At 36.2% G+C, this 12,980-nt stretch overlaps 1 protein-coding gene across 1 annotated transcript in view; it reads left to right on the forward strand.

The window, feature by feature from the left end:
- gpr143 (G protein-coupled receptor 143) overlaps positions 1–10,830 on the forward strand; it is a 12,083-nt gene extending 1,253 nt beyond the window's left edge. Inside the window, exons 2-9 of the mRNA XM_015395702.1 lie at positions 2,895–3,004; positions 3,742–3,836; positions 4,039–4,131; positions 6,851–6,960; positions 7,060–7,168; positions 8,037–8,154; positions 8,245–8,500; positions 9,604–10,830. Of these exons, the coding sequence (XP_015251188.1) occupies positions 2,895–3,004; positions 3,742–3,836; positions 4,039–4,131; positions 6,851–6,960; positions 7,060–7,168; positions 8,037–8,154; positions 8,245–8,500; positions 9,604–9,701 (989 nt within the window). The 3' untranslated portion in view covers positions 9,702–10,830. The remainder of the gene's footprint in view (positions 1–2,894; positions 3,005–3,741; positions 3,837–4,038; positions 4,132–6,850; positions 6,961–7,059; positions 7,169–8,036; positions 8,155–8,244; positions 8,501–9,603) is intronic.
- Positions 10,831–12,980: the final 2,150 nt, after the last annotated feature.

A 12,980-nucleotide genomic window follows, 5' to 3' on the forward strand; every position in this document is an offset into this window, starting at 1 on the left:
TTTTTCATAATTCTTAGAGTAAATTTGAAACTGATTGACTATAACATTTTTATTTATTTATTTTTTTACTTTTCTATACATAAAACACTCTAGCTCTGAAACTGAATCTCCGATCCTTATACAAAAATATTTTGGTAATGAAAAATGAAATCTCCATCCATTTGTTCCTAAAACACTGTGAAGCTGTACGTTTCATGTATTTATAGCAGTTTATATACGTCTGTTAATAATTTCTTTAACAGGCAGCCAAACCCACCTGCTGCTTGTTGGGTGTTATTGGTACCTGTTGTGGAAAGCAGGAAAAGCAGTAAAACGAGGCTTTCCTATTTCCGTCATATATATAAACATTGTTAGATTTCCATCAGGTCAGATTTACAGAGAGCTCCTGCAGAGAAGCAGAGGAGATGCAGATTGCAAACTCAGCAGAAACCGGTTATTAAATCAAATAAAAGCAAAATGATAAAACTGTGCTGCTTAACACAAAGCTGTTTCTCTAAAATCCCATTTGAAGTGTTGATAAAATAGATAGGTGATTCCATTAAATGGATGATAAAGAGGGCAATCTAAGGAATGAGTAAATAAGCTGTAAATAACACTTGATGATCATGGAAGACGCCTTTTTGCAGTGCAGGATTTGCAAGTTTATGCAATACAATCAGCTCAACAAATCTTTTTCTGAATCCTAAAATGGTTTCTGTGCTTATTTCTGCCAATCCTTTGGTAAACGTGGTTGGTATTTTTATTGTTGTTTTTAGATATTTACAAATTTAGAACAAATGTGTTTGTTTTATTTACAGCCAATATAGCCTATTGTAAAGTTGTTTCTTTTCATTTTATAGATGCCAGTAACAATTTTTAAATAAGAAATAATCATATTATTACATAAGGTGTATTTCAATTGATTTCAAAACATTTAAAAATACTTTATGAATCCCAAATGGGAAATTCAATAAATTCAATGTGTTGTTTTGTTATAAAGACATAACCAAAATATAGAAAAGTATTTGTTGTCTCAAATATTACAGATGGGATCCCATTCCACTCTTTGTAGAGGAATAAAAGTATAACAAGTTAATTAGCTCTGCTTAGCTAACTAGCCGGCCACAGCTTTACCTTAGTATGAGTGATTGTGGTATTACTTCAGCTTCTATTTCATGACTGCCCTTGTTTCCATAACCAGGTATATTTCAATGCAAGACAATTTTGAAAGTGTAGAGTTTTTTCAGCCAGCAGACTGGAAGTGTGCAGCATTAAGTCAGGAGTGGGCCACACATTATAAGTTTATTCTCCATACACCTGGATTTAAATTTTATTGATTTAGAATAAAAAGCTCTTATATATATTTTGCTTAGTAATCATTAATGAAACCTACAAATTAATCCTGTTTCTATATTTATTACCTGCACAAACATGAACCTTGGTACTTTTGTATAAGACATAAATAACTGTCTTTAAAACTGAAAATACTCCTTTTTTTTTCAAAAACACATTCAGGAAAAAAAAAAGAATAATTCTCAGTCTAATGGTTTAGTGCAACATTCATGAGAATTTTGTATAGCAATTAGAGCTGAAGGATTTCACCAAAAATCAGAATTGCGATTTTATTTTATTTGTTTGCGTTTTTCCTCTGCACTAAGCATAACCATGTCGATGTTTGACTCCAGGGTTTCCATGACCTTGAAATCCTGCTTGTCCAGAATCCAGTGCCACAGGACTTTGATGTAACATTTGTATAAAAAAGGTTTTATTTCTACTATAATGCTTAGATGTAGGTGCTAGCTGCAACTCTCTGTTCCCTTCTGTGTGACAGCATATCCACTTTAATCGTATCACCGCCACCAAAGGGAAAAATTTAATGTCTTACTCCTCTAAAATGTATTGTGACTAAAATTGAGGGCCTCCGCGATTTGAAAATTGCATTTTTCTAAATTGTGATTTTATTGCAAATGCCATTCATTTCCCAGCCCCAATAGCAATCATATTTCCCTTTTCTGCCATTTTGTTCTTTTTAATTAAGTCTTATTCTGGAATCAAATTGAAGCCTGCATGTAGGCAATAACAAAATGATCATTCCATTTCCAACTTTGAAGCACATTTTGTTAGTTGCAATTGAGCATACAGAGTCAAGTCCACTGTTTTCATGATGCTTTCTCATTAAATCTCAGGTTTATTTTTATTTCTTTTTTTTTAATCAGTGATAGTGATGCTGTTTTTTTGCACTAATTTCGCTTTATTACACAAAGTTATTGTGTTAATTAATATATTGTGCAGTTTTAGCTATATGAAAAACTGCTGGTTTTTTAATACAACTTAACAGATAGTGTTATAAATATCCATTTAAAATTCAATTATTTAATATTTGCTATTTTTAATTTAAATTAATAAGACCAGGAGGATCTTTCTCTGGCACTTTTCCTACCCACATGTTTTGAATCCAAGCTGCTGCTCAGCATGCTGAGGAAGTGCAGCTCTGACTGTTGAACTGTTCATTCATCACCGTTCCCACTGAGAAGATAAGCAGGTGAAGTAATGTTTCCACGCCCGGTGAGATCCATTCACCGCTGCGGAACTAGGACAGCTCCAAGCAGACCGCATTGCGTGAAGGTTCCAGGAGGTCTCCTTATTTTTTCCACTTTCTTGAAGAAAATGGAAACACCCCAATAAAAAACACCCGCTGGAAGGTCATATTTCCATGATGTAAAGCTGCCATTAAAAGGACTCCCTGACTGACAGTAATTAATGCAAGTGCTAAACCATAGCAGCTTAGAGAAGTAAACACATGTTAACATGCTAATTAAATCCAGGTAAATTCCACATGCTCTGCCTGTTTTTTGTGTTTCCTCCTCTCTTACTGCACTTAATGATTAAAGATCATGCAAATCTCTCTGTTGCAGGGATCATTGTCAGATCTTCTGTGTGGCTGGGCCTGCCGAGCATCATCGAAGGCATCTCAGTGACTAACAACACGGACGTGTTGCCAGAGACCTTCTGTGTTGGCAGCGCAGTAAGTATAAGGATGCTGCTCAGCAGAACTTGATGTGGTTCAGTGATTTTGTTACACTCTAGCCACACATCACATCTTAGGTACATGCATGTTAGTTTATAACTAATGGTATTTTATTTTTATAAACACATACACGCTTCGGTAAAATTAGAATGCCATGGAAGGTCACATGTTCTGATTAGCATTAAAGAATCAGCTGAGGTCAACATCATTTGTATCAGTTTGTAGCTTTGAACTGTTTCCAGCTACCATGAGATTCTTATGGTATGATGACCTTAAACGCCACTGTGTATTTACAGAAAAAAATAGAACACAAAAGTAGAGAATAGAGCTCATTTAACTGCTCTGCCATGCTGCTTTGATTTTAAACCGTTACTGTTGTAAGTAGATGACAGACATGATGCTTGCAGTGTTAGCTCAGTCATGTTTGCTGCAGACTATTAGATTCAAAGTGATGATATTCTTTATTTTAAAGAACAATATGTCTCTTTTGTAAGCAAGACAAAAATCTGTTAGCAACTAGTGTGCATGTGTGGGAGGGATGGAGGTCACAGAGAGAAATGCCAGCTTTGACGATTTTGAAACCAGAATTGAAAAAAATATTTCAATACACTGGCATCCTTTGACAGCAGTAACTGTTCTATGCTTGGTTGTCACCAAATAAAGGGGATTTTTGAATGTAAAAGTTTAAAAAGCCATAATTTTTGCCGACAATTTGTCATTTTAATGTTTTGCAGATGTGGATCCAGTTGTTTTTCAGTGCCTCATTTTGGTGGACTTTTTGTTATGCTGTGGACGTCTTCCTGGTGGTGAAAACTTCTGCGGGGATCAGGTAATTTTTTTTAATTAATGTTATCTTGTACACACTGTTAGTGTGAGCAGTTTGATGCTTCCACAATAGCTGTTCATATTCCTTCTGTCAGAGCAGGATGTTTGTTTCCTGTAAGAAATAAAAAAGAAAAAATCCACAAGAAAAAAAGATCTGCAGCATGTGCTATGAGTTCAAGTCTCATGACTTTCTTCTCCCCCCCTAGCACCATTGTCCTCTACCACATGATTACGTGGGGTCTGGCTGTGCTGCTGTGTGTTGAAGGAGTGGCCATGCTCTACTATCCATCCATCTCAGAGTAAGACGTGTTTCCATTTTCCCAAAGATTAATCAAGCAAATCTGTTCAGTTTTAAATCTGAAAGCCATGTGAACGGTTGAATAAATAACGATAAAAAATAAAACCTGAATAATATCATTTTCTAATTGTTTAAAAAAAAAATCTTTTTCCATCTGAATCGCTTTACATTTAAGGACATTTTGATGTTAGCAGGCAGGAAAGATTTGGTTTATGCATCTGTAGTGAGAAAAAAAATAATAGGTCGCTGTTGATGATGCCCGATATCATGTCTGCATCTTTCATATTACTTTTTCATAATTTGTTCATATTTTGACCCAGAAGCAGGTGACTATGAAGACAGAGAAGTGAAGGAAACACAAATATTAAGCATAATAGGGCTGGAGCTGGAACCGTAAGGCAAACAAATAAATCAAAAGCAGAGGGAGACAGAGATAACTGGATAGACTATATGTTTCCTTCTTATCATTTTAATAAGAATAAATAACAAACAGCTGGGCAGAGTATAGAGAGCAGTAATGGAAGGTAAGTAGAAACTTGAAGCTCATGAAACTATCAAACAGCAAAAATCTAAAAGTGCAAAGAGCACAAGAATGACCTAAATACAACAGCTAACGATAATAAGCAGCGGAAAATAACTCAAGAGTGCACAACCTTGGAACATAACAGCAAATAAATTGTCAAAATATACACCAGAACAAATTGAATCAGCTGCAGGTTGTGACACTTTTGGGATGTCTGCCCAAATCAGATTGGCAGTTAGGTTTAAGTACACTTACTTCTCACCATCCTCTTTGACTTGGTCACAAGGCCAGATAAATCTACCACACCACAATCCCCATGGAAGCGGAAGGCGTTCCAATGCCAACTGTGGCAAGGCTGTTCCCTTTGCCTCTCTCCTGTGGGACATGCTTGGATTACTCTCCAAGGGAGGCCAACCTCAGCCAACTCATTTGGGTATGAAGGAACAGCGGCCTTACTCAGAGCCTCCTGCCGGATTGCTGTGCTCCTCAGCATAAAGGGCTGCTTACACTCCCCGCAGCAGCGTGTCGCAGTCTGTGCTATGTTATTCCACACCCCAATGCAAAAGGGACAATCACGAGCTGTGGGTCTAGATACAACCGAGGCGGTGAAGAAGTGGAAGAAAGTTTGTGCGACAAAGGAGGGACATGAGGGCGAAAAAGAGCGGGGATCCAGGTGGAAAAAGGGTCCCAGCGTTCTCGTGGACCTCGCTCCTCTAGCTGGTCAAACTTCACAAGTCGTTTTCCGCAATGGCGGTCATAAAAACAAAATAAGCCGGTAAGGTACCAAACAGGAAATACGCATAGTATAGAGCGGATGTAGGTTTGACCAATCAGAGGCCTTCTGTCTGCGGCACTGCCTGCGGTCACCTACAATTTTGGAGAGGCGCACCAAAGTGTCTGCGGAAGGGGCGGGGGCACATTTGCATTCACTGCATCTCATGCACAAACGACCTGGTTTCTTAGTATAAATTAGCCTTTAGTGTGCAATTTCCCAATAAAGTGAAAAAATGGCCAGAAAAAAAAAATTATTAATATAATAATTAGTGTTGCGCTGATGCCATTTTTTGGCCCCGATACCGAAACATATGAAGAACTGCATACTACTTGGATGCAAAATAATTGCCATCATGGCTTCGTCAAGCCTACCTTTGTAAAGCAGGAAAAAGACTAATACAAAGTGAATCCAGTAGAACTTTGTATTGCCTACCTGGAATGGGTGACAATAGTTGAATATATTGTTTTACAAATATAAACTTTGGTAGAATATCATTCATCAAAGACTTGTGAAGAAGCCTTTGAAGTAGAGGTGTAACGTATCCAAGAAAGGAAAGGAAGTTCAGTTGCTTTCTACTTAGCACTCAGGATTTTTCTTGAATGGATTCTTTTTTTTAACATATTTTTATTTTATTTTATTAATCTAAATCTTAAAGGGGCTTGATTAAAACATAAGTGTTGTAATGTTGAAGATGCCTTGATTATTTCCCCCAATAACAGCACATAAAAAAAATCTTTACGCATCTCAGGAAATGTTCTCATCATTTACGAAAATAAATGGGGTTGGATCGCTGGTTTCTGAGGGAAACCTGAGATGATTATTTGACCTTTATGTTGGTTTTAACTCAAGTTTATAACAGTGATGGCCCTTTTCCCTGTTTTGACAAATCAATTCTCCTGTTTGGGCTCACTCTAGTCCAGTCTAGTTAAGTTTAGGAATTCTACTTTTAGAGGCTTACATATATAATCCCTCAGATATATAACAGACCTACTGTTAAATTTATTTCCCTCTCAGGCCAGAGGTTGTCCCTCAGCTCACATTATAACTCGAAGGCATCAATCTTTCCAGTCAGTTAAACCATAACTTTGGAGTCAGCTTCCTCTGTCTATTTGCTGCATTGTTACTATGACCCTTTTGAAAGGAGCTGAAGGTGCTTTTATATTAAAATAGCCTCCAGTTAGATCCATATCCTTAATTTTTCCACAGCCCATTGCATTTCTTTTCCATTTGACATCTTTCTTTTTTTTTTTTACTTTTCATTCAAATGCATTTTGTATTTTTTTCAGTTTATTTTTTTTCTTTTTTACTTTAAACAATATTAAGATGTTTATTATTTCGGAGGCAAATATCAGCTATAAATATGTCAGATGGAATGCAAGTTCTGAAAGCTGAGTATTATTGATCATCTTTCTCTCTTCCCAGCTGTGAACAAGGCCTCCAGCATGCTATTCCACACTACATCACCACGTACGCCCCTATGCTCCTCGTCCTCGTAGCCAACCCTGTGTTCTTTAGCCGGACCGTCTCCGCAGGTCAGTTCATTTCCATAATTGCAGCCTCTGAAAAATTAAAGTGCATCACATATATATGTCCAAGAAGAAATTAAAAGCAAACTTCTTACTTTTCCACAGTGACATCTTTATTAAAAGGACGACAAGGAATTTATACAGAAAATGAGAGAAGGCTGGCTAACGACATCAAAATTCGCTTCTTTAAAATAATGCTTGTTTTCTTTGTTTGGTAAGTTATCCACCCAACAGCTACACTCATCTTCACTTCCTTATGTTTTAAGGAAAGTATTTTGAAGTCTTATATTTGTTCAACTTAACTCTGATTATTCTTTATATTATTCTTTTATAGCATCAGATTACAACAAATCCCCCCTTATATATTTACTTATGTTTTTTAAAATAGCAAACTTGTACGTCTAGTTTTACTGCACATTAATTTTTACTTTTACTTCAGTGATGTCATTTTATTTTATCCCCAAACAAGTTGAACTTTTCTTGAAGTATTTTCCTTGGCAGCTAGTTCTGTTCCCTGTCTCTCCTCAGTCAAGTTATATCATTTTGTAACAGGAGATATCGACGATCTCTAAAACCTCTTGTTAGAAATGCCTTCTGAAATCTAATTTGGAAAGTCAGCGAAGCGATCCTCAGTTTTTACAAGATTTGCAGTGTCTGCTAAAAATAGTTCAAATAAAAGGACTCAGTTGTTTATTTGTTCCTTTTGACAGTCTGCATCATATTAAACTAATAGCACAAGATGCACTGTACAGTCCTACTTTTTAAAGTTTAGGGTTTTAAAGTATATAAAGGGACTAAACATACTATCAGCCTGGGTGTCATCTGTTTATTAGCCTAATTGTGACTAAAAGCTCTTGCCCCGGTCTGTGTTCTGACTTCTGAGACAAACTTAGCAGTTTTACCTCTTTTATTTAATGTTCTTTTTGGATGGTAAATAGTGTTGTTTGTTCAGCATTAAAAATATAAGGAGAGTCATTTCATGATTAATTAAAAATGTTCTTTAATCATTGTTCATTCATTTGTACTGATTGCTTTAATGCTGCTGTTTTGTAAGACTGTTTTTTTTTTTTTTTTTATCTTAGCTGGTCTCCAAATATCATCAATGAGTGCCTCCTCTTCTACCTGGAGATGCAGCCAGACATCAGCGATAGCAGCCTTAGAGATATCAGAAATGCAGCACTCACTACATGGTTTATCATGGTTGGTTTAACAGAAATGATAGAAGCAGATAGATCATCTTTTTTGAAACCTGAAAAATGCTTGTATTCATGATGCATCTGACTCTTTCAGGGCATTCTGAACCCGATGACGGCATTCCTTAACACTCTGGCCTTTCATGGCTGGACAGGGCTGGACGTGGACCTTAACCCACAGCAGAACAGAGAGCTGGCCTGGGACTCGGGCTCTACCTCTGTGCCTAACACACCTGGACAAAATCCAGTATTCGGATCGACTCTGCTTTACCAGAGTCACGTTCAGGAAGTCCAGAAAAACACAGTGGGAAACGGACAGCAGCACTCTGATGCCATCAGCGTCCTCTCTGAAGGTAACTGGTTTGCCAGTGGAGCAAGCAGCTCACCAGTATATCAGGGCTGGTGATGTTCATGAATAGATGTTCATGAAGTCTGTTTGCTTTAACAAAAACATTTGTTAAAAAATAACTTAAGCAATTTGATTTGAGGAAAAAAAAAACAACAACTTAAATTCATTTTAAACTTTGTTGTTTTTTTTACATCTGTGTTGGTGTCAGCTCCTGTTGTGTAACATCTTCTTTTTTATTTTGATTGAATATGCAGCTGCAGCATGAAACTGCACTCATGGAGATTTATGGATTGTCTGTAAATAATGATCTGAAGTGGAAGAAACATTACCAGAGTATTTGTATGGAAATCAAAATCTAAAAGACATGTTTCTTTATTGTATAATGTTATCGCCTCCTTTGTGATTTTCCATTCAGGGTTTTTAGGCATCATTATTTACAGATAATCAGACGATTAGCTAAGAGCTATGAGAAGGATTGCACATTAAGAGAAAAAAATCCCATATCTGTACCTAATGCGGTCTAATATAACAAAGCTGCTCCCATATCAGGATTTTAGCTGATGTAAAAAAATAAGATATAAAAAGGATTTGATATGGATCTGAGTACTGTTCATGGCAAAACGGTATGAAGGCTTAAAAGCATATCTTTTTACATTTTTCTTTTTCTCCAAGATTAGATTGACTGTATCTACAACTCTTTGGCATATTTGTTGTATTAGACCACATCAGTTGTAGCTAAATGTACCTTGTGAACTTACACTATAGTGTATGGAAGTGTGCATTTACTGCCAAAAATTATATTTTTATTTCAACACTACAATTCCGTGTGCTCTGTGTGTTGTTTTTGGTGCCTCTGACAAATATTTTAAAATAAAGTTATTCTTCTGAAGGACTTTTGGTTCTCATTCATTTACAAAATGTATTTTTCTTTCATTGATTGCAGAAAAGTCAAAACGAATTTGTGAATCTAAAGTGATTTTTCTCTATAATAACTACATTTTATGTCAGTTTAACATTTTCATAACCTATTAGTAATATGTAACAAATTCAGTTAAACATTCTGTGTGCAGCAACAACAAGTAATGTACCCCTGTTTTGTCTTGCTAGGTTCAGAGTCTAGTACAGTTGAAATCCACATTTCCAGCGAGCTACACGGGGACGTAGATGCTGACGGAGAGTCCTTGGAGAACTCTGTGCGACACTAGCTGGCCTCATCAACACTCCAACTCTCTCCCCTTTTACATCCTACTGGTTTTTAATAGTTAGATCTTGATTATCTAAAGTGTTATGATGGTGAAAATAAGTCCTATTCTCTTTTATAAGACCTTTACCGTCATCTGAACGTGCTAAAACTTCTGGATTATAGTTCAGTTTTTACTGATCAGCTCCAGTGATTTTTCCTCTCATAGCTAAAAAGCTTGCAAAACAAGTTTAGTTTTTAAAATCTATTTATAAACTGACATTTATGTTTTTGAAGAGAAGTTTCCACTGGAAAATTCTTTCAATTTAGTGCCCTGATCTTGTAAAGTTGATGCCATCCATAAGCTAATAATACACTACAATTTCTCTTAGTGTTTTTTTTTTTTACCAAGGTGTTTTTATCTCAAACTATCTATTAAGGTATTTTAGCACAGATCTATCTGATGTCGCATTAAATATCTTTGGTTTTACAACAGAATTTTGTAGCAGAGCTGAATATTTAGTTTGTGTATACATATCTAAATCAGTCTCAATGTTTCTACATTAATCTGAAGGATTATTTGGTGATCTTTTCAATGACCAATCTCTATCACATAACTATTAAGATTCCTGCATATTTCTCAGGAGTCAAAGTTTTTTTTTTTCAAATAAAGAATAAATTACACATTCTAATAATGTAATCAAGAAATATGTTGATAATCTGCTAAAGATCTTCTTACGTTTAAGTAAAACATGCAAACAAAAATGAAATCTGTACTTATTTACAAAGTACTGCAGAAATGGGGGAATTTCTTTGATAAAGGAATAAATGTTGTAAATGTCAGCCTTACAGGAAGTTCTGAGTTGGAACAGCTTGTTTAAGATAGACACATAAGGGGAGAATGAGACAAACTAAACCAGTCGTTTCTACACACCAGAAATACAGAGATCTATGACTCTCCGGTCATCTCTCAGGATGACTCGATTACCGGAGATATTATCTGGTGTTAGCCAGCTTGGAGATCAATCAGAAGCAGGCTGGTTTTCATTTCCGGTACAGGTGTTGGGATGTGTGGATCTCCCCAGTTTAAATGACAAGTTTTGATGTTCATGCTTCCATAGATCCCTGTTATAGCCCACTGAACTGTTTAGGGCAGAGGTCTTCAACAGAGGGTCCGCGACCCCTAGGGGGTCCAAGGAGGTACTGCATGGGGGTCATGAAAGCTTTGGTTAATTAGACTTTTTTTATATCGCCTCTGCAATTTTTTCCACTAATTGAAATGTCTTTAAATATACATTAACATGAATTCAACAAACTGTAGTAAAAAGATAAATGGAGTCAGAAGATATCTTTCAGTCATCAATGCACACATTCAGCAACACACAGGAGCTCTTTCAAGCTGGGCACCATTTTATTCGCAACACCTGTCCCATCAACGTGGAATCAGAATCATAAATACTTTGATAATCCCAGAGCAAAATTACTTTCATTACATGACTCCATCTGTAATAGAGGGACTATAGGACCAGTTTGATCTAACACTATTTCATGGATAAATATAAAATAAGGGGGTCCCCGCTCCATCTCACCATCAGTTTGGGGGTCCTTGGCCTGGAAAACGTTGAAGACCTCTGGTTTAGGGAGTACCAAGCTTATCAACCCAGGAGCCTGATTTCTGCACCCATGTTCTTCTAAACCAGGGGTCAGCGACCTGTGGCTCTTTTGGACCCAGCAGCTCCTAATAGAGGCTAAAATGTATATAAAGAGCTAAATGATGTACTATAATAAATACCAGTATTAAAAGTGCTAGTGTTTTTTATAAGACAGAAAAATGGAGAATAAAAGAACAAGACAGACATTTTTCTTTTAAATAGCTTGGAAATTGTTTAATATTTTTATTTTTGCTGATTGTTTAAGATGGCAACTAATTTCCTATAAGAGCCAAAAAAAAACTTGGTCGGACTCTGTGCAAAATGGCTCTTTGGATATGAAAGGTTGCAGACCCCTGTTCTAAAAGATAAAAAGTCCTTGCCACACTTTGTTTATAGCAGCTCATGTATAAAACTAAAATCTAATGTCTCCAATGTCTCCTTCTTGTAGGAAACTATTGGGCTTCGCACTAAGAGGACCAAAACTGTTGATCTATGACTTTTTTTTGTGACTAAAGCTAATGTCACATTGAAATTAAAAGGATTCTTTTCAATACAAACGAGTAAAAAAGATTTACTTTAAGAGATAGTAAAAATCAATATTTACATTATGAACCAATGGTGAATTATATTAATTATTTCTGAATTTTTTAAATAAAATTTTATTCATACAAGAATGACTGCTCTATACAGACATTCAGAAAAGGACTTTTTCCATCCATCTATCTCTACATGTCTGATCTAATGAAAACAATTTTAATTCTTCTAGATAAAGCACCAATAGTGACATATATGTGTTTTATAACATGCAAAAGAAAAAAAATCAGAACACAGACAAATTTTCAAATATCAAAATATAGTAATTTATTTGAAACAATGAATGACTTCAAAGTTTTGTCTTGGAAACAGGCGACAGCACCCTTGATCAAGGTACAAGAGAGAAAATAGCTGTCACCTCATGTTTTGGGCTTCTTGGCATGCCAATGTTCACTCCCCACCCCCCAGACACAGCCCAATTCTCAGTCTGACACAGACAATAATGGCTCTCAGAAAATGAAATGAAAAAAGAAGAAAAAAAAAGAAAGCTTTGCAACATGTTTTACAATCGAATCATTAAAGACAAAAGATTTAGAGAAAAAAAAACAAAAAAAAAACAGAGCACTTTCAACCAAAGCCGAACGCCCTCTGAATCCACCATCACAAAAAGTGCACTTCATGTCGCTGTTGCAGAAAATGCCATCAATGTGAAAGATCAAAAACAAGAAGGCAAAAAGAAGTGGAATATTTTGCAGTACTGATTTGCCATCCACATCACAGGAATTTCAAAACCATTACCAAACTTAACCAGGTGGAAAATAAAATTTAAAACAAAGGCTGTTTTGCTTCCAGCAGGATTTTTTTTTTGCAGAACTCTACCCTCTGGTTAAAATAATGTAGCTAGATTCAGCTTAAAGTGCCACAGAGGAAACATGGCGACGCTAACAAAGCCAGCAGAACTCCCATGAGTCGGGTTCATTCTCTTAAAAGGTTGGATTTATTGGCAATAAGCTGTCAGATCAGCTGAATCAGCAAACCAAGAAGGAGAGCGATGGCTGTTCCCTTCCTTATTTTGATGACAAGCCAACAGAGGAGGACATAGTGGGATGGTTATTACA

Source organism: Cyprinodon variegatus, unplaced genomic scaffold, assembly GCF_000732505.1.
Source record: "Cyprinodon variegatus isolate N-32 unplaced genomic scaffold, C_variegatus-1.0 Scaffold754, whole genome shotgun sequence".
NCBI lineage: Eukaryota > Metazoa > Chordata > Actinopteri > Cyprinodontiformes > Cyprinodontidae > Cyprinodon > Cyprinodon variegatus.